Source organism: Anabrus simplex, chromosome 1, assembly GCF_040414725.1.
Source record: "Anabrus simplex isolate iqAnaSimp1 chromosome 1, ASM4041472v1, whole genome shotgun sequence".
NCBI classification, from domain to species: Eukaryota; Metazoa; Arthropoda; class Insecta; order Orthoptera; family Tettigoniidae; genus Anabrus; species Anabrus simplex.
Genome location: NC_090265.1, coordinates 1047215402 through 1047236735, shown reverse-complemented (window position 1 = coordinate 1047236735; position 21334 = coordinate 1047215402). Strand labels below are relative to the sequence as shown.

At 39.3% G+C, this 21334-nt stretch overlaps 1 protein-coding gene across 11 annotated transcripts in view; it reads left to right on the top strand.

Moving 5' to 3' along the window:
• LOC136857939 (serine/threonine-protein kinase MARK2) overlaps positions 1-21334 on the top strand; it is a 677731-nt gene that overhangs the window by 254134 nt on the left and 402263 nt on the right. For 10 of the 11 annotated variants that reach the window (XM_068225361.1, XM_068225358.1, XM_067137054.2 and 7 more), the window contains one exon: positions 9352-9464. In XM_068225361.1, the coding sequence (XP_068081462.1) occupies positions 9352-9464 (113 nt within the window). The remainder of the gene's footprint in view (positions 1-9351; positions 9465-21334) is intronic. The other variant, XM_068225359.1, reaches the window with a different exon arrangement.

The following is a 21334-nucleotide window of genomic DNA, read 5'->3' as shown; positions in this document are numbered from 1 at the left end:
ACACACAACTACACGTCCATAGATAATGGGTGTCTCATAGGTCAGTAGGTAGGAAACAAGCATATCTTGGTAGCTGGTCGTTGGTAGATTCCCTTGGCAGTGCACACAGACACCACTCGAACATGACTGCCAGCTCCAGGATGAACCTCCTCTGTGATGCCAGTTTGCCACCTAAGGGGTGGAATATTGTCTTCCTTGATAAGGACACGTGTTTCCGTCTGGATGTTGGTCTTGGGGTTGTGCCATTTGGTTCATTGCTGTAATTGAGAGAGGTAGTCACATGACCATCGCTTCCATATTTGCTGTTGACCCTGTTGACACCGCTGAACTAGCTGCCATCAGGATACATATGAAATTGAAGTAGTAAGACAGCCTGGTTCAGGGAAGGATAAGAGTGATTATCCAATCAAAAAGTGTCCAGGAGTGAGGAAGGAAAATTCATCAGGATGGTTGGGTAAGGGGGTTATTGGTTGGGAATTTAAGCACGCTTCAATCCGAGTCAAAAGGGTCCACGTTTCTTCAAAGGTGAGAAGTGTGTCTCCTGCGACCCTCTTGAGGTGATTTTTCACTGACTTGATTCCTGCTTCCCAAAGACCTCCAAATTGGGGAGCATGAGGTGGAATGAAGTGCCAGTCAATACCTTCGTTGGAAGCAAACTTCTTAACAGCAGACTGATGACTGCAGGACCTCATCAGGTGCTGCAGTTCCTTCAGCTTTCTCATTACTCCAGCTAATCAGGTTCTGTTATCACTAAAGATCTTGCTGCATCGTCCACGCCGTGAGATGAACCTCTGTAGAGCTGCAATGAATGCCTCAATAGATAGACTGCTAATAAGCTCGAGATGAACTGTTTTAGTGGCCATACACACGAAGAGGGCAATGCAACAGTTTGTTCGTGTCCTAGGGGTGCCATGCTTGATATATAAGGGACCCCCATAGTCAACTCCACAGTTGGAAAATGGTCGAAAATGGTCTACTGGATTTAACCCTTGCTGGGGGTAGCTGACCCATGAGTTGATTTGCCATGGTTGCCCTTAATTTGAAACAAGTGAGACAGTTGTGAATGACCTGTCTGATAGATTTTCCATTAGTGAACCAGAATCTCTGACATAGAGATGCTAACACCAACTGACTTCCCATGTGTAAAAGCCTATGATCATCATGCAGGATGATGAGTTTGGTGATATGGTGTTTGCGATGCAATATAAGGAGATGTTTCTGGTCATAGGGGGCTGAAGAGTTTTCAAGTCTACCGCCCACCCTAATCAAATTGTCGCCGTCAAGAAAAAGATGAAGTGCCACATGTTTGCTTTCGGATGGGATCATCTTCCCCTCTTGCAGGCTGTGTAGTTCTTGAGCAAAGGTGGAACGTTGCGTCATGCCAACGACAACCTTCAGGGAATCACGTAACTCAGCCGTGGTCAATGGCCCATGACGCCTCTCAGTAATGTTACTTTTCAGATTTTAAAGAAATCTAAGCAGATAGACTGTCACTCGTTCCAGTCTAGACCAAGTGGAAGAGCTCTAAGGTAGTTGTCCAGCTCATGGTTAATTGTCACGAGGCCCATAACTGGCAGTCGATCTTCTGGTATGTTAAAGATTGTTTCCTCTAAGACTGTCCAATTTGATGGATGATTCTGAAGCCAACGAGGTCCCGCCCACCATAAGCAGCTTTGTCTCAAGTTCCTGTGGTTCAAGTCCTCTTGAAATACAGTCTGCGGGTTTGTCTTGTGAGGGAATGTGTTTCCAGTCCTCTACTCTTGATAAGTCCTGTATTTCTGACACCCTATTAGCCACAAAAGTCTTCCAAGAATTGGGTGAACCTGCTATCCAAGCTAGAACTATCGTAGAGTCCGTCCAGCAATATCGAGCATCGATCCTCATATTGATAGATACAGACGCCTTATTCATCAATCGGCTCAATAGTACAGCACCACATAGTTCCAACTTTGGAGGTGCCACTCTCGACTTAGCAGTCAATAGGGAGACAGTAACATTACCATTAATGTTAATGCACTGCAGAAAAATACAGGCACCATACGCTTTCTCCGATGCGTCCGAGAAACCATGTAGCTCCAGGCGAACCATTGCTCCATTACATGTGACTCTCCTTCGTATGACGATCTTGTTCAGTGCAGATAGGTGTTTATGGGTTTTCATCCGTGACATTTCAATTTGTTTGGGGAGGGATTCATCCCAGTCTACCTGTTGCCAAAGTGTTTGGATGAAGAGCTTGCATCGTACAATAACTGGACCAAGTAGTCCCTGAGGATCAAATATGGCTGCTACAGTAGCCAGAATGGTGCGTTTAGTCCACTGTGGAGGGGCATCCTTAGTTGATGTAACTCTGAACTTGAATACGTCTTCGACAGGGTGCCAGAGGATGCCAAGTGTCTTCACTACATCTCCAAAATTTAAATTACAAGGGACCTGATTTTCTTGCAATTCTAAAGGAATGGATGCCAATATGTCAGGGTGATGAGCATGCCATTTCCTCATTCCTGCTGTGGTTAGAAGGGAAGTCAGTTCCACCTGTAACTGCTGGGCATCTTGGATAGAGTTGGTTCCAGTCAGCAGGTCATCAACATAGAAATCACATTTCACAGGCTCGTGAAAATCTTCGTTGCTCTTCCCTTGCCAACTGAATCAGACATCTTTTTGCTAAGAATGGAGCTGCTGCTGTTCCATAGATCACCACTGTAAGCCTGTAGATCTTCAGTGGTTGATGGGGTGAACTGCGGCAAACAATTCTCTGTAAATCGCGGTCTTCAAGATGGACGCTGATCTGGCGATACATTTTCTCGATATCTGCAGTTACGACTTACTGGTGGGTACGAAACCGAAGGGCAACGGAGAACAGATCTTGTTGCACTGTGTGTCCGACCATCATAATATCATTAAGAGATACTGATGTTGTAGTTTCAGACAACGCATCAAAGACTACCCTAACCTTCGTCGTTATGCTACTTTTCTTTACAACAGCATGATGCGGCAAGTAGTAGGATCCTTGACTTTGAATAGGGGCTTCAACTTCCTTCATGTGTTCCAGTTGGTGATATTCCTGCATGTAGTTAGTATATTCCTCCTTCAGTGCAACATGTCTATCCAGTCTTCTGTCTGAGTAATGGAAAAGTTTCTTAGCAGTGTCCAGTGAGTCTGCTAGGTTGCTCCGATTGGAACGAAGGGGCAGTTTTAACTACAAAACATCCCATTTCTTCTCGAGTGGTGTGCCTCTGAAAGTGTTCTTCACATTACCTTTCTTCCTTTGTGAGTGGATTGGTCCTCTCTTCTTCCTGTGCCCAGAAGCATTCAATCTGTGCATGCAGCATATCACCCTTTAACCCTTTAGAAATAAAGTCTTAGTTGTAGCACTTCGATGCTGTACAGAGTGGTTTGGTATGCAGCCAGCAAGTACCCATCCAAGAGTAGTGTTTTGAAGAGTGGGATAGCCTTTCCTTGTGCGCTGTCCAGCTAGTAAGATATCATAGAATACACTTGCTCCTAGGAGAAGATCAATATCGTGTCGTCGTTTAAACCGTGAATCTGCTAATACTATGTCCGGAGGCAAGTTCCAATCATCACAGTCAATTCTAGTAGTAGGAAGTTGACCAGTTATTTGTCCTAGCACAGAGCAAACAATGGATTTCCCATAGTCACTAACTCTGTAAAAGATGGAAAGTTGGCAAATGTATGAAGATTCCACTGTTTTCATATTGTTAATGCCACTGATTGGCATGGAATGGCAACTTAGTTTGAGTCCTAGCCGGTTCGCAAGGTCATGCGACGTGAAGTTCATTTGAGAACCACTCTCCAGCAAGGCTCGACATTCATGAAATCTACCACTACTGTCGCTAATGTGAACCACAGCAGTTGATAGGAGAACTTCGTGTTGTTGAAATGCTCCTTTCAATGAGCAATGTGACTGCTGCTGTGGGGGATAGCTTGTTGAATTTGATGACCTCTGGTTGTTTTGCTGATAATGTAGCAGTGTGTGATGCCTTTGGTTACACATTCTACAACTGCCTGAAGTGCAACTGCTTGCAATGTGATCACCCTTCAAACAATTGAGACAGAGCCTGCGGTTTCTAATTAACTTGAAATGCTCATTAACAGACATATCCTTAAATTTAGAGCACCGACAGAGAAAATGTGAAGCACCAGAAAGTTCACATGATGAGGGAATGGAGGTGTATGAACTGGTGGAAAGCTTTGAAGATCCGCTGACCTTGCCTATTTCTTGCTTCTATTCTCTGGTCTTATGGGAGGAGACGATTTCTAGAGTCTGGCAGTTACTTTCAAGGAAGAGGATTAAGTCGTGTAAACTTGGGCATTTGTACCCCGAGGTCGAGTTCTTTCACTGTTTACGGAGACTTAGGCTTATCTGTTGGAGTAGCAGGTGTGACAGGATGACCTCATGCAAGGGGGTCTTAATTTTCAAGGCTCCTATCGCATTGAGATTGCTACACAGCTGATTTATGAGCACTCGTAGGTCTTTGGGCGATTCACCATTAACAACTGGAAGTGATGTCCGACTCGTTGGCTGAACGGTCAGCGTACTGGCCTTCGGTTCAGAGGGTCCCGGGTTCGATTCCCGGCTGGGTCGGGAATTTTAACCTTCATTGGTTAATTCCACTGGCCCGGGGGCTGGGTGTTTGTGCTGTCCCCAACATCCCTGCAACTCACACACTACACACAACACTATTTCCACCACAATAACACGCAGTTCCCTACACATGGCAGATGCCGCCCATCCTCATCGGAGGGTCTGCCTTACAAGGGCTGCACGCGGCTAGAAATAGCCACACGAAATTATTATACTGGAAGTGATAGAAGCTCCTTGGTGTGAAGATCTAAGATGAGCCTTGGGTTATGATAACGAGTACATATTAAGTCCCATGCTACTTTGAAGTTTTCTTGCGTTACTGGAAGGTTTTCAATTACCTGTAATTTATGGGCTTCATCTGATACACTTGACAGCAAGTAATAATAGCGTTGTATGTCAGTCAGAGAATCGTTACTGATGATTAGCGACTTAAAGGTGTCATTTATTTATATCGTGTCAGAAGCATACATAAGTTTAAAATTAAAGATAAGGAAAAACATAAAACATAATATAAATACTCCAATGGCGAAGAGCCACATTAAACTATGTGAGCCCAAAACCTTGCAACATCAAGTGCATTTGGCTTCGCTTTAACCAGGTCTTCTGTTGTGCAGCTGAATGGGCATGAACCGCATTGCAGCAAATGGGCTGTGGTCTGCTCTTCTCCACATACACACAAGGTACTGTCCACTTCGAAACCCCATTTCTTCTGGTTTACCCTGCACCGCGTAACACCAGAGCGCAGTCTGTTCAGTGCTCTCCAATTCACCCAATCTGTGACATGGCCAGGAGGGAGTTCCTCTTTTGGGGTCATCCATTGACTGATCCTCGTATGTTGACTCCTGACGCACCATTCTTGAATTCTTGCTTGCTGTGCTGTTCCTGCAAGTGTTTCGGTTACTGTCAAGAAGCTTTCCCTAGATTTAAGCCGCTGGCGTGGTGGCTCATATCCAAACAAAGGGTGGGCTTCCGATGTCGACACCTTTCTCTTTTCTTTCTTGGCTGCCACATCACGGCGAATATCGGGAGGTTTCGCTGAGTGCTACATCAACTGCTTTGGTATGGTGTCATGAAAGTGCATGAATTCTGCGATACAACCCTTAAATTTAGGTAAAGAAATAGTAGGTAATTTGAGTAAGTTACCATTGGTTGTGGTTGAACTGTCTGCAGGAGAGGAAGGCTAGGCAGTGTTAGTTAACAAGAGTTTGAATTTTTGACTGAATGTCTAAACAAATTTCTTCAAATGCTTCCCTTACAGAATTGTGAATAATGTCGTCGTCATTTATTTCGAGTTGACTCTGAACGTCGTCGTATTCCTCGATACTTCTTTGTAAATGTTCCTGCCTCGTATGATATAATTTAAGTTTTCTCCTTGAAAATTACTGATAAAGTTTCCTAAGCGAATAACTCGAGATTTCACAACAGCCCTTTTTTCCATCAATGTGTGCTTTAGAGTTCCTTCCATGATGGGAATGACAAGCAAGGAATAACAAGGAATGACAAGTGAACCAGACTGCACTCGCCCCTCGAGGACGCAATGATACTGCTCCTGGTGGCTGACCTGTGAGTTGAAATCTCTGTTGGCTTCACTGCTCCTTGTTCTGGCGGTGTACTGTCACTGTTTGCTCCACTGGCTGAAAATGTGGTGGCAGCCCTGTTGTATGATGGCTCGGTTTGGTTTACTCGACGACATGGCGCTTATTACATGTGATAAAATTCATTTTTGGGTGCGTATTGAAAATATTTGCATTAAATAACACTTGTGGGTTTTATTATTCATCCACCTATTCAATTCAATACAATACAATCTTAAAAATTAGGACATTGTCCTTATCAAAATGAACATGAAATTAATATATTAGATGGTACATGTTTTGCCTATCAATAGTAGGCATCATCAGCCTTTTTCACCTTAGGAGTAGATCAGGTACCTGATTGGAAATAACTTATGAATGCTGTTAAAAACTATGCCGTTTAAAATGTATTAGAAATTGTTAAACAACTATTACAATATAAAATGTAATATGCTGTTACTTGACAATATTTGTGATAATATTGGAGTCTAAAAACATGAAATTATTTGAAGATGATGACATATTAAAAGCTATTACAATAAAGATAAAAATCAGAAAACGCATTCCATTTAGTTGTCAGATTGCGTGTTGTTAAAAACTTACGGAAAGTTGTGCAATGGTAATGGTCGTTGGTTCTTGAAGTTAATAAATATTGATTTTCATTTATTTGCTTATAAATTTTGAAGAATTTTCATATGGTCTGGTTCCTTTTGAGATTATATTAGTTTGAAAAGTTGGTGCCGTAGGTTATATTGAAGTCTGTGTAGACGTCATTAGACAATCTTCTCTGATGTGGTAAGATTTTGTGATAGGTGTGGCTTTTTGCTGTTGGGTGTGTTGTGGTGAGCGTATTAGTTGGAAGGGAACGTTGTTGTCATTCGGGGTTAGTCCAATGTATGATGAATTCCCTTTGACCGCTGAGATGTTAGCTTCTGTTGAGAGTTTTAGATTTAATCTATTCCTAAGGTGAAAAAAAAGGCTGATGATGCCTACTATTGATAGGCGAAACATGTACCATCTAATATATTAATTTCATGTTAACAATTTTGATAAGGACAATGTCGTAATTTTTAAGATTGTATTGTATTGAATAGGTGGATGAATAATAAAACATACAAGTGTTATTTAATGCAAACATGGCGCTTCCTGCAAAAATCCACAAGTTTTCTTCTTGCACCCTAAACACTGACATAAGCTGCTTTAATGCATATGACTTCACATTGAAAATAATACTGACACTATAAATTCCTAAATTGTTCGCATTGCGTACGACGGCAATGTAATTATTTCCTTGACGTTCTACGCTTGGACGGACCTCGTGGTTCAAGCGTGCTGTTAAAATTTTAAAATTTAAATTTAAAATTTTAACGCCCGGCGTCCCCTAGAAAGACTCCAAAAACAGTTTAATATCCTGTTTAGACTACTCACTGCCAGAAATAGGGAGAATATTATCAACACTACTTACATCTAGACCATCTTTGCTATCTGAAGCAACAGGTCATTGCTCGCATGGTGCAATATGTGTGTCATTCACTGCATCACTTCCACATAAATGCATTACACTAGCACTAGAATTATCATTTACACAATTTATCCTCACTCTCCTCACAATCACTTGAAACATATGACAAATTATCAGCGTATAATATCACCAGGAGTCAATCCACTGTTTACCGGCGCTGCCATTTTGTTTACTAGCATTGATGGATACTCTGGAGATATTCGAAGGCAGAAACAAATGCCATTGACACACTAAAATGGGTATAACCAGTACTAAAAGAAGCATAGATTTTCTACCATTTAGGTGCATCAACGATAATCTCCAAGTAGTTCCTCATTAACCGTTAGATGGCATCAGAAGACAGAGCTGCACCAACACGTATTCATGCGTGATCGGCTGCAGAGCACCGTGCTGGGAAACACGTGTTGATACATGAGCGGACAGCATTGTGTTAATGTTCTACCAATAAATATCGGAGATCATATGAATTTTAGAATCGAGGAGAATGAGGTTAAACCTTGTATTTAACATCCATTAGTTTTAGTATAGCGTGTTACCAATATTCTAGCAAGGGTACACGTTCTCTCTTACTTAAGTTGAGTATATACAGATATCTCGTTTCCATATATGGAATATTTAGGCGGTCCCATTAAATTTCTTATGGCAACAGATCAAAAGACAAAACGTCCAGCAACAGAGTGAGCGGCTGTGCAGTTTCGGTCATGTAGCTGTCAGCTTGCATTCAGGAGATAGCGGATTCAGACAACACTGTCGGCAGCCCTGAAAGGGAATTTAACGTTGTTTCCCAAGGGATTTTACGTTGTTTCCCATTTTTGCACGCGACAAATGCTGGTATGGGCCTTAATCAAAGCTAGGGTCGCTTTCTTCCCACTCCTAGTGTTTTCCTGCCCCATAGTCGTCGTAAGAACTATCTGTGAAAAAAATAAATAATAAATAAAAATCTATCCTGTTTCATGTCTCAAAGCAATAAGTAATTCTACAGTATCTTTTTAGAGAATGTTAAATACAAAACAAAAGAATATTGTACAGCATAGTGACTCACCTGTTTCTAACTTCTATGAACTCTGCCCAGCTGCAAGTTACAAAGTTATGTCACAATCTCCACTCCTTGAAGTGCCTTCATGGCTTGTACGGGGTTAGGAGACATTGAGGTTCTGGAAATGTTCTGTAGGAGTTCTTTCATGTGACAATCTACTGAGGAGGTACTAATGTATATTGTAACACCCTCAGAAACCACTTGACTGAGCTAGAATCAAACGTGCCAACAGCCAGCACCGTACCATCCGTGTATTCAGCTCTGCAGTAATGTGTTTCTTGCTGTGCTTATGGAACGTTCAAGTTTGAAGAATATACTTTAACTTTCTGTTCTCCTTGTACATAAAGATGTCTTCTCTCTGTTATTGGGTTCATTTATCCTTGACCCTGCAATTCATGATAACTTGCTTTTTAGATGTAAAAAGTTGTCTTCATTGCTTACTGCCGTTTATGCTGGTTGTACACTTTAGCTAGTTCTAATGCATGCATTTAAGAAACTTAATCTTTCATTTTTCCAATGAATGAGATTTAATAAGCTCATTTTGTTCTTGTCGTGCATGGTAGTTGGATGTTCTGAAGTCTCATGCTTGTGATTCCGTCACTATATTTTTTTCCAGAAGCCCTAGTCAGCATGGGCTACAACAGGAACGAGATAGAAGAGAGCCTCGGCAATGCCAAGTACGACGATGTATTTGCAACTTACCTGTTGCTGGGTCGCAAATCCTCAGATGTAAGTAACAGTAACTCTATCATCACTAGTAGAGTATATTTGGTGAAGTTAGTATTTTTGTTTACGAGTAATATTGATATTTATTATTTAGTAATGACTTTTGAAACTAGATATGGATTAATAGAGCATGCACGATCTCAGTTCTACTGACCATAGAACTTTGCATATTTTTTAACTTGGAGTGAAGGAAATAAATTTACCCATTGCAGCACATATTCAAATATTTTCTTTGCTTTCCCATACAACAGTTTCTGATGCATCGTGTCTGCGATAAATGTTGATCAAGAAGGCTGGATGTCACGAACACCTTAAAAGATTCACCAATGCTACTACAGTATTGTTTTATTATTAATTCATAGTGATTTTTTCTTTGCAGTACTTACAATTTTCGTTCAAATATTCTTGTCAGACACATGACATGCATTAACATGCACCTCTGTTCTTATTGATCAGTCACACTGATTTATCTAGTTGATTATGGATATAATACAAAATTATATTCCTTAATATGTATGTGTAATTATTATGCTTAAAATAAAATATTTTGCAGTTATGCTCAACTAAGCTGACCATATTTGACTGAGAGAAAAGTGACAGACTAGAATGGCAAACACAAAAGAGATTTTATAATATTCTGTATTCTTTACATAAAGGTAATGGGTTTCTGTTTATTATTCAGAACCTATACAATATATGTGATGCTCTCCAAGAAACCATACCTTAAGTCGTGTGACAAAACTTTACACCCCCCCCCCCCCCCAAAAAAGAAAGAAACATGTGAAGGGCAAGAAATACTGATTTTTTTTTTAGATTTCAGCTCCATCTATAGCCTGATCGTTGAAGTACATGATGAAAGGAGTGACAGTAACATGACCCTGTGGAAAACCTTCAAAATAACCTCGGAAACAAGCTGTGCAGTCTAATAGATCCATACTTTTTTTTTTAAAGTCCTAGTGGAAATTTAACATTGGCAACTTAAGGTATGGTTTCTTAAAATGAAGTTCCTGCATTGTCTTCTTGTATCAAAATATGAAATAACTAGCTTGTTCATCAAGATAATGTACAGTTACAACTATAGACATTTACTTGGTTGCATATTTTATAACTGATCATTTTAACTGCCCGCACAGTAGACCAGTCCTTGCGCTTGATTTGTTTCTTCATGCAGACAACTGCATCGCACGAAATAAAAATAACATCATGTGGAGAGTTATGTCAGGTTTACATGAAGAAATAACTATTTATTTTATTCCAGTGGGTCATACGGCTTTTTTGTTTTTGTGACTGGACTTTTGGTTTCATGATAAGGAAGTACCGCGTGATAAGATATTGTCCCGGATGTTCAGGATGTCACCGCTGAGTCAAAACTTAACAAAGCTGCCATTAACGGAAAAGAAACTGGCGAGCTGTTAATAAATATGTATGGCTGACAACATGGTTAAAAAGAGTTCCTTAGATTGCATCTTTCAGTCATTTTACTGTGACCGAGCTCGATAGCTGTAGTCGCTTAAGTGCGGTCAGTATCCAGTAATCGGGAGATAGGGGGTTCGAGCCCCACTGTCGGCAGCCCTGAAGATGGTTTTCCGTGGTTTCCCATTTTCACACCAGGCAAATGCCAGGACTGTACCTTAATTAAGGCCATGGCCGCTTCCTTCCAATTCCTAGGCCTTTCCTATTCCATCATCGCTGTAAGACATATCTGCGATAGAAAAAAAAAACCTGCGGTCAGTACATGTGGAAAAGAAGAAAAAAATAGGTGGACTGTCCAACTGTAATTGTGAAGATTTGCGAGGCAGATTATCTTCCTCAGAACCTATCTATGAAGTTGGAAGTAAAAGGCACAACTGCAGAAAGGATGAAATATCTGTTTGACAACATTCAAGAGTTCTGCACAGCCGTTAATAAGGCCGCTGGACTGGTCCAAGCAGAGAGACTGTGTTAGCAAAAGCAAAAGGGAAAGCCGTACATAATTAGGAACATTCCAGAAAAATGAGCAGCAATTCAGTTTTGTAATTACAGGATACAAGATAAGATTAGTAATGTAAATCGTTTATTGGATACAGACTGTGTAGCTTCAGAACAATCTTTTAAAATATCCTACATCATTATAATCATCTTCTTCTACTCCTTCGTAACATAACTTCTATTATTATAATTATTGTATCCCTTATCTTATTTGTACATCTTAAGACAAAACTTTTACGTATACGAGTGCTACAAGACTAAAACTTCATTTTTCATATTTTCAAATTTTGAACAGGTTTACATATTTAATTTCCAGTGAATAAAACTCCTAAATATTTATGACAATTATTTTAATACACAAAGCTGATATTTCTTTATGCAGCAAAACAGTCAGATTTTTAAAAATCCTTAATTCGAAGTGTGTTCAAAAACAGACCGAACTTTGTAAACTGCAACATTGAGCGAGTTGTGACTGTGGCGGCGCCTAGCGGCAACTTCTGACAACAGACCGCTGCTTTCCGCATTCCATTGCCTGCATTATCAGTTCAGTTAGAACCTCTGAAGTGATTGCGTGTGTCACATGTTCGTCGAATTCTATAATGAAACAGCTTGAGGAACAACGCGTGTGCGTGAAGTTCTGCTTCAAAGTTGGGGAAACGTTTGTGGAAACATTTGAAATGTTGAAGCTAGCATACAGGGAGGAATGTATGAGTCGTACACAATGCTACGAGTGGTTTAAACGTTTCAAAGACGGTAGAACGTCTGTCACTGAAGACCCTAGGCCTGGGCGACCTTCCACATCAACATACGACCGCCATGTCGAGAGAGTACGTGAAGTGATTAGTTGAAATCGTCGTTTGACTGTACCAGAATGTTTTAATGCATTTGAGAGATGCTGTGCGCAGGAAGAGGCCTGAACTGTGGGAAAACAAATCCTGGATGTTGCACCATGACAATGCGCCAGCACATGCCTCTCTCTCGGTCCGCAGTTATCTGGCAAAACACCAAATTCCTGTTGTGCCCCATCCGCCCTATTCTCCCGACTTGGCTCCAGCAGACTTTTTCTTATTCCCCAAATTGAAAACCACCTTGAAAGGACATAGTTTCCAAGACATTGAAGAGATCAAGGAGAATGCGACGAGGCAACTTCGCGCCATCAAAGAAAGTGCATTCCAGGAAGCATTCCAAAAGTGGAAGAAACGTTGGCAACACGCTGTTGATAGTGCAGGGGACTATTTTGAAGGGGACAGTCTGTGAAATGATGTAAGCTACATAATAAAGTTTTTCTAGCCACAGTTCGGTCTTTTTTTGAACACACTTCGTATATTATTGGGGTACTATTCCCCCATTTTCAAGTCGATTTTCTCACAATTCAATAAATTCTGTCTTACAACTTCAAAGTTACATAATGTGATCAACTTCAAAGTTACATAAAGTGATCAGTTTTTAAGCTAGACTTCTGGTTTTCACAAAAACGATCAGAAGTTCATCTGTATATATAAAATAAGTTTTGTCTGTACATTGCTCAGAATTTGAAAAGACTGGTATTTCTGTATCGGTCATGTCCATAGTAACAAGAAAATGTACTTTTTACTTTTCCGTAATTTCTGTATGTATGTATGTACACGCACCACGAGAAAACGGCTGAAGAGAATTTAATGAAAATCGGTATGTAAAGTCGGGGGATGAGCCACTACAATCTAGGCTATAAATCATTTTATTCACTCTGAGTGAAATGGTACTTTAGGGGAGAGCCTTAAATTTAATTATCGAATATTTATATTATTAGCAGTCCTATCGATAAATACTATATAACTAAAGTTATATAGAATTCAATTTCTAGTCATTTACGTCTTATACATTTTACCGTACTGGCTCTGATAACATAGATATTAATGAATTTGTATTTTCGTTGCTAAGTCCATATAAACGCCGAGCCACGAGAAAATGGGTTAACAGAATTTAATGTAAACCGCTATATAGAGTCAGGGATAAGAAACTACAGTCGAGGCTGTAAATAATTTTATTTTCCCCGAGATGAAATGGTAGTTTAGGGGAAGGCGTCTAATATTTTATTTTAAATACCGGTACCTAACAAAAGTTATAGACAATACAATTTCCGATCATTTATGTTTCATTCAGTTTTACTGTACCGACTATGATAAGAGTGGTATTTCAGAAGGCCTACAATATCCAAAGCGCTTAACACTGATCAACAATTACTTTACATTGACCATTGTTGTGATGTTCTTCATTTCTTATTGTGCCGCTCAACTCTGATAGATGGGATTGCTACTGTGTACCGAGTATAACAGCCTGACTGAACATTGGCGGGAAATAGCTGGGGAGTTGGGAAACTTTCTTCTTTAGCATGCCATTCCTCTGGATCATACATTTTCTGATACTGCAGGTATGTAACACACTGGTTCATCATAGCATTCACCAGTATTCAGTAATCGGGAGATAGTGGGTTCGAGCCCCACTGTCGGCAGCCCTGAAAATGGTTTTCCATGGTTTCCCATTTTCACATCAGGCAAATGCCGGGACTGTACCTTAAGGCCACGGCCGCTTCCTTCCACTTCTTAGGCCTTTCCTAACCCATCGTCTCCATAAGACATATCTGTGTTGGTGCGACGTAAACCAAAAAAAGAAGAATAAAACCCATCATAGCATTCGAGCTATTCAATCCCTACTCTGAGGCATGGATTGGACTGAGTCGTGTGCATATTTAACAGAATAATGACAGAGGAGTGTTCATGGCAGTCTGTGACCTGGTTGTTCCAGCTCTGGTACTTTGGACTGTTAGATCGGCACCGTAGTACTGTGCGTTGAAAGTGAGAAAGTGTGCGGTTTTTCATTTGATCGAGTATTTTATATGATAACATTGCTTTCAATCGCTACATTTCTACTGACGTTTTTGTAATGACCTATGTTGAATTCAGTTAGGAAAACCACCAAGTCAGTCTTTTTAAGAATCCCGTAGTGATGCACGGGTACATCAGCTAGTATGAAATAAATAAAAAATGTGCTTTTCCAACTTGAAAGTATGGTTTCCTGGAGAGCGTCACATTAGTGGGATGTAGGAGTTGATCGTTTCACTGTGCACTTATCAGGAATATTTCGGGGAATTTTGATCCTCAGTACCTTATACTAAAACTTGTCATAGTCCATTATATAATTTTTGTCTTATAGCTAACATACAGTGTCTCAACAATCTAGATTTTTCCTTTGACCTTATACTTTACACGATAGTAAGCACCCTCTCAGCTCAACAGATGTACTTCCTGGTACAAATAATAAATTGTACATTACTACAAAGTCTTGAAAGTCGACACATTTTTCAGTCAATTGTAAAAGAAAGAAAAAGATAAACTAAGGCCCCTGTTATTTTAAAATTTAACAAGCTGTTCAGAATCGACAAAGTACAAGCAGTGTTTTCTAACAGGATGTTTTCATCAGGAGGCACTAATTTTAAGAATTTCCTAAGATGTGCTGTGTTTTAACATGTTTTAGCCCCATTCCAGTGAACACCATGCATTCTTTAACTTCAAACCACATGAGTTTATTTTAATTAATCAAACGAGTGCTTATGAATTAACCGAGGATCATGCACTCGTCCTCAAATTTAGAGACATTAATTTTAAGAAATTTTTAAGAAGGGTCATTTATTTGAAAGTGCATTGGTTTTAACGTGACATTCCATTTTTTCAGGAGACTTAAGGATCCTCATGAAGATTCAAATGTTTTAAATGTATGCCATTTAGTTTATGAGAGAATGATTATTCTTTACCATTAATTGTTTGTCAGCTTATGGTGGCTTAAAACAAATTGAAACATGTACTGTCCAATTGTAACTCATCATGAGTAATAAAAGTACAGATTAGGGTGACCTTCAATTTATGTAACCAGCCAACTTTATTAGCCTCCTGGGGATTATATTTCAGTTCCGAGACCTGCTTACTGCCAAAATGATTACACTATCCTAGGTGTAAATCTTTTTGAGTTTTGGAACCAACTCTTATTTCAATTTTTTTTGCGTTTATGATGAGGTATGGGAGGACTGGTTGGGAGTGGGTTGCATAGGCTCAAGCCACATTTGCACATATTTGTAAGCATGTTGGGATAGAGGAAATAACTACAAATCTTCAACCGTTTTTCTGTGTTTCCACTAATCGCTATTTCCACTGGTAGTGGAGCGATTGTAAGGTGCTGGACTTCTTAACCATTCTGTTATATATGGAAGATGTTAGCTTACACTCCTCAATTAGCCAACAAGTGTTAAGGTTCCGAATGACTTCTGTCATGAAGGCAGTGAATTTGCTTTTTCCTGTGGTTTCACTGCGAGAATATGTACACTTATGTTGTGCAGTTGTGTGGTTCTGTGGGATCGTTGGTTGTTGTGATGCACCGATGTGTTTTGCGTTTCTGATAGCGTTTTCATTTTCTGTATTTTAACTGGAAATTCTTCCCATAATGCTTGTGTGAAATTTAGATCTTTATTTTCACCATCGTGTTCATTTTTATTGTTTACCATTGATTGTACATCCTTCAAGATCTCCAAAGAGATATAGTGCACGCCACTAGGTCACATTTCTGTAAATCTGTGTCTCATTTCTACTGACCATAAGTACTCCAGTATTGAATTCGCCAATATTTTTTTATGCTTTCATCTGTGCTTTAATCATTTGTCTTGTGATATTGATGCTTTTATACTGGGTTATGTCTGTAATATTACTTGATCCTCTTATTGTAATCCTTTTACCACAGATTAGTTTTAGTGTTATTGTTTTGGTTCATTCATCACACACATCTTAATTTCATTGCACTAAAATTAAAGTCAAAGTGACCCTTGTGGTGTTATAATTGACTTATTATTTAGCATCTGAAAAGGAAAGCTGAACCCTCAGCTTTAATAGAAATTGTTGAACACTCGTAGTGTAGAATGTAACTTATGTCTCAAGAACTTTACCATGAGAAGTATACTTATTCACATTACTAGTCGCAATGAAGTTCTGAATGATGTACAAAATTCACCCAAAATAACACAAACCATCACAGAATGCAACATAACAGCTAAAAATCTAAACAAATTACCTCAATCACTGAAGGAATGGGAGCTATGTGGATGGCTTTTCAAAAGTATCAATTGCTTCATGGTTCAATCTCGCATTCAGCCTCACCAGAACAACATCAGTCAACTTCGTCAAAAGTCGTCTTTTATGAATCCCAGCAATACTGATTCTGTAGCTCCAAGTCCAAACAATCCGTGTCAAAGTAGTTCAGATCTTGGACGTCAGACTTCAACAATGAATGCAAGGGCTTGTCTTTCTGGATTCACCTGTAAATCAAGAATTTGATTTGACAGTTAATAACTGCTGCATATTTCTCAGGGAAGCTGTGAATAGTTGTAAAGGCCCTGGCATCTGTTGGTAAAATACAATAAAATGAGGCAGACCAGGAAAAATAATCTTTATGAAGTAACTTACAAAAAAGATTTTAAAATCCTAGATAGGCAAATAATTGAGCCTGTGCATAGCTGTCTGTAGTGAAGGCCGTGGCATGAGAGACTTGGCAACACCATAGCGACATGTGGCTATTGGCTGCTCTCACCGTTCACTTCAATGAATTAACTTTGAGGTCGTGCTGATTTTCTTCTGGATTACAGCTTTTAACTTCAAAATGATATAGTTAAGTGTGTGGAAATGCTTAGGTCTTGTGTAGTGCCTGGTGTTAAGACCAGTTATGTTTCTTGAATTAAAATAGAAGCCTACGTAAGGTCTCTTAAATTTCCTAAAAATGTAGCGCGTCGGGAAGAATGGATTCACGCTATTCCATGAGCCCTCTGGGAACCAAATGACAAGCTGATTGTTTAAATGAAACATTTTTGTGATTCAGATGGCAAGGAATGCGAATATGTACTTGAAGCTCCTGTTTTAAGCGATAGTGTAGTACCAAAAATATTCTCAGGCGTTGTCCTCTTATCTTAGCAGCAAGGTGATTGTAAAAAGGAAATCACCTGAAGACAGAATAATAGAAATGGAAAAGTGGCAGAAAAATGCAGAAGAGTATGAGAAAAGAACAGAGGATGAAAATAGATTTGCTTCCTTTGAAAACTTTTCATTGATTGTTCGTTCAAGAGTTATTTCTAATTCACTGGAGTGGTTTGTGTATAGAAAAGAAAGTGTTTATATATTGTATAAATTAGATATTCCATCTGGGCATTTCCGTATTGTATCAATTTTCTTAATTTTATCAACGATAACAATCGGGCAGTTTTCTCGAAAAGTTAGTCTCTGATAGAGAATTTTTTCAATCTTTTTGTACAATTGGTTTTATGTCATACCACCGGGCGAGTTGGCCGTGCGCGTAGAGGCGCGCGGCTGTGAGCTTGCATCCGGGAGATAGTAGGTTCGAATCCCACTATCGGCAGCCCTGAAGATGGTTTTCCGTGGTTTCCCATTTTCACACCAGGCAAATGCTGGGGCTGTACCTTAATTAAGGCCACGGCCGCTTCCTTCCAACTCCTAGGCCTTTCCTATCCCATCGTCGCCATAAGACCTATCTGTGTCGGTGCGACGTAAAGCCCCTAGCAAAAAAAAAAAAAAAAATTATGTCATACCATATAATGTAAAACATAAGCTAAAGGTTTCCACCTGTTCAATACTGTTTGTTGTAACCTTAAAAATGTTACATATATTTGTTCAAACTCGTTTCGGTGTTACCAGAGCCCATAATCAGTCAAAATCAAAGTAAAGGCAAGAAATAAATAAATAAATAAATAAATAAATATGAAGCAAGCATGACATTCAAGACAAGTACAGATTTTAAAAACACTCATCACTATCACATGTCCTGTGCAAGCTCTCAGCTTTCCTCCAAATGGAAGACTGCACCTCACAGAAGACCACGTGAAACACTAAAATATCAGCACTAGAGGAATTTCTAGAACTCAGCTCAGCTGAAACAAGTGTGAACACAATGATGTTGATGGGAAAGTGTTGATGTTATTTGTTTCCAATATGGATCATTAAAGAAGCACTTAAAATACCAGCACATTGAGATTTTCAAGGAGCACCGAGGAGGAAAATAAAATTGCTTCCTTTGAAAACTTTCCATTGATTTTTCATTCAAGAGTTATTTTTAATTCACTGGAGTGGTTTGTACATGGATCTTCAAACAGAACTTGATTATAAAGGCCTGAATGGTTCTAGCTAACTTTTTTTTCTTTGCTAGGGGCTTTACGTCGCACCGACACAGATAGGTCTTATGGCGACGATGGGATAGGAAAGGCCTAGGAGTTGGAAGGAAGCGGCCGTGGCCTTAATTAAGGTACAGCCCCAGCATTTGCCTGGTGTGAAAATGGGAAACCACGGAAAACCATTTTCAGGGCTGCCGATAGTGGGATTCGAACCTACTATCTCCCGGATGCAAGCTCACAGCCGCGCGCCTCTACACGCATGGCCAACTCGCCCAGTCTAGCTAACTTTCCTGTGTGATTCTGAGCATGGCCATGCACAACACCTGACTTATACTGGCAATATGAGTTCACATACATTTCACCCAAAAGATGATTTACATATCGCTGTCTTACAGTGAAAGTATGGAAAGTGATCATGTATTACTAATTGTGGAATTAAAACAAGTAAAAATCCCTAAAATTGTATTGAAGAAACCAAAGATCAGGATTTGGTAATTGGAGGGGGAGGATGAAAGAATGGCATTCCAAGATTGTATAAAAAGGAAGTTTTGTAACATGGAAATACGAAGTGGAGAAGAAGAGTGGGACAATTTAAGACAGACATTTGTGGAAGCAGCAATTGAGGTATGCAGATAAACAAAAGCAAAGATTGCGGGAAAGGAGACACGGTGGTTGACAGACAAAATAAAAAAAAGAAATAAAAGAAAGGATCGAGGTGAAGAAAGAAATGGATAAGGAAAAGGAAAAAAATTATCAGAGTGATGAGAATGAGATAGAAAGGTTAAATGTGGAATACAAAAGATTGAAACTACAAGTAAAGAGGAGTATCAAGGAAGAAAGGGAGAAATGTTGGGGAGAGTTTACCAACAAAATTGAGCAAGATAGTTGAGGAAATCAGAAACTTTTATACAGAGTAATAAAATCAAAAAGAATAAATCATGAAAAAATCAAGGCATTGGAGAGGGAAGATAGATCCATAGTACATAACAAAAAGGGTCTTCAGAAGGTGATTGGCTATTTTGAAAAAACTTTACAATGAGGATGACTGCTAGGAGAAAGGAGATAAAAACAATGGAAATAGTAGATGGAGAAGAGGAAGAGAACCCGATAACATGGTTGGAACTTGAAAGGGCAGTGGAAGCAATGACCAAAGGTAAAGCCAGTGGAAAAGACAAATTCAATGCTGATATGATTAAGGCAGCAGGAAGCATTGGACTACAGTAGCTATACAAAGCCTTCAATGCCATATGGAAGAATGAAAGGATACCTGAAGATTGGCAACAAGGAAGCATTGTACCACTGTTCAAAAAAGGAAATAGGAAGAAATGTGAAAATTATAGAGGTATAATCCTATTACCACGTGGGTTAAAAATAATGGAGAAAGTCGTAGACAAAAGACTGAGAGATATAATAGAAACACAGTTAGAGGAAGAACAATATGGCTTTAGACCCAATAGATCAACAATAGACTTGATATTTACAGTGCGAACGATAATGGAAAAACATCGGGAAAGGAACAAGGAAATCATTTTCGTATTTTTGATTTGGAAAAAGCTTATGATACAGTTAAGAGAAAACATGTATGGGAATGCCTACTGAAAAGGAATGTACCAAAATCATTAACATGATCAAAATGTTGTATCATGAGAGTAAAAAAGCAATGTAAAAGTGGAGAGTAGTGACTTTGAAACATTTTATACAAAAAATATGTCTCAAACAAGGAAGTGCACTGTGACCATTATTCTTTATTATATTGATGGATGGAATCATAAAACGTGTAAAACAGAGTATCAGTAGGATGAAGTGAATTCTTTGGTATTTGCAAATGATGTGGTGATTTAGGGAAAGGGAGAAAAAGAAGTACAAAGAAGACTGGACATTTAGAATGAAAATCTGAAGGAGTTTGGAATGGTAATTAGTAAAAAGAAAACTGTAGTCATGCACTGAGAAAAAGAGAAAAAGAAAAGCCAAGCGAATATAGATAGAGAACAGTTAGAGAATGTAGAACAGTTTACATATCTGGGTAGCATTATTAATAAGAGTAATGAAATCAACGCTGAAATTAATAACAGACTGTGTAAAAGTACAACATTTTATCATCAAGTCAGAGAGCTTTTATGGTATGACAAAGTACCCAAGAGAACGAAATTAACATTATATAAACATTATTTCATACCAGTTGTAACATATGGACTAGAAACGCTGGTAACTAATAAGAGACAAGATGGTAAGATCCAAGCAGTAGAAATGAAATGTTTTTAAACATCGGTTAAAAAGAAAAGAAGAGATAGAATTCAAAATATTAAAATCAGAGAAGAGCTGAATATAGAATCGTTAGTGCAGAACATACAGGAAGCAAGACTGAGATGATTCAGACACGCAAAAAGAATGGGAAAGGAACAGGTAACAAGAAGGGAATTGGAATGAGAAGTTTCGGGAAAGAGACCAGTTGGAAGACCGAGAAGGTGGATAGAGCAAATTTGGAAGGACATCAGAGAAACTGGATTGGATGTGGCGGAAGTAATGGAGCAGGAAAAGTGGAAGTACAGAAAGGAGTCGAGGAGGCTTGTAAACTACACCCGGGCGACTGCAGTGGGACCTTGATGATGATGATGATGATGATGATGTCGTCGTCTTACAGAATGACCACGAGCTATACTCTTAGGGAAACTGTCATTATCTTGATCAGGTGACACATGTAATGCAT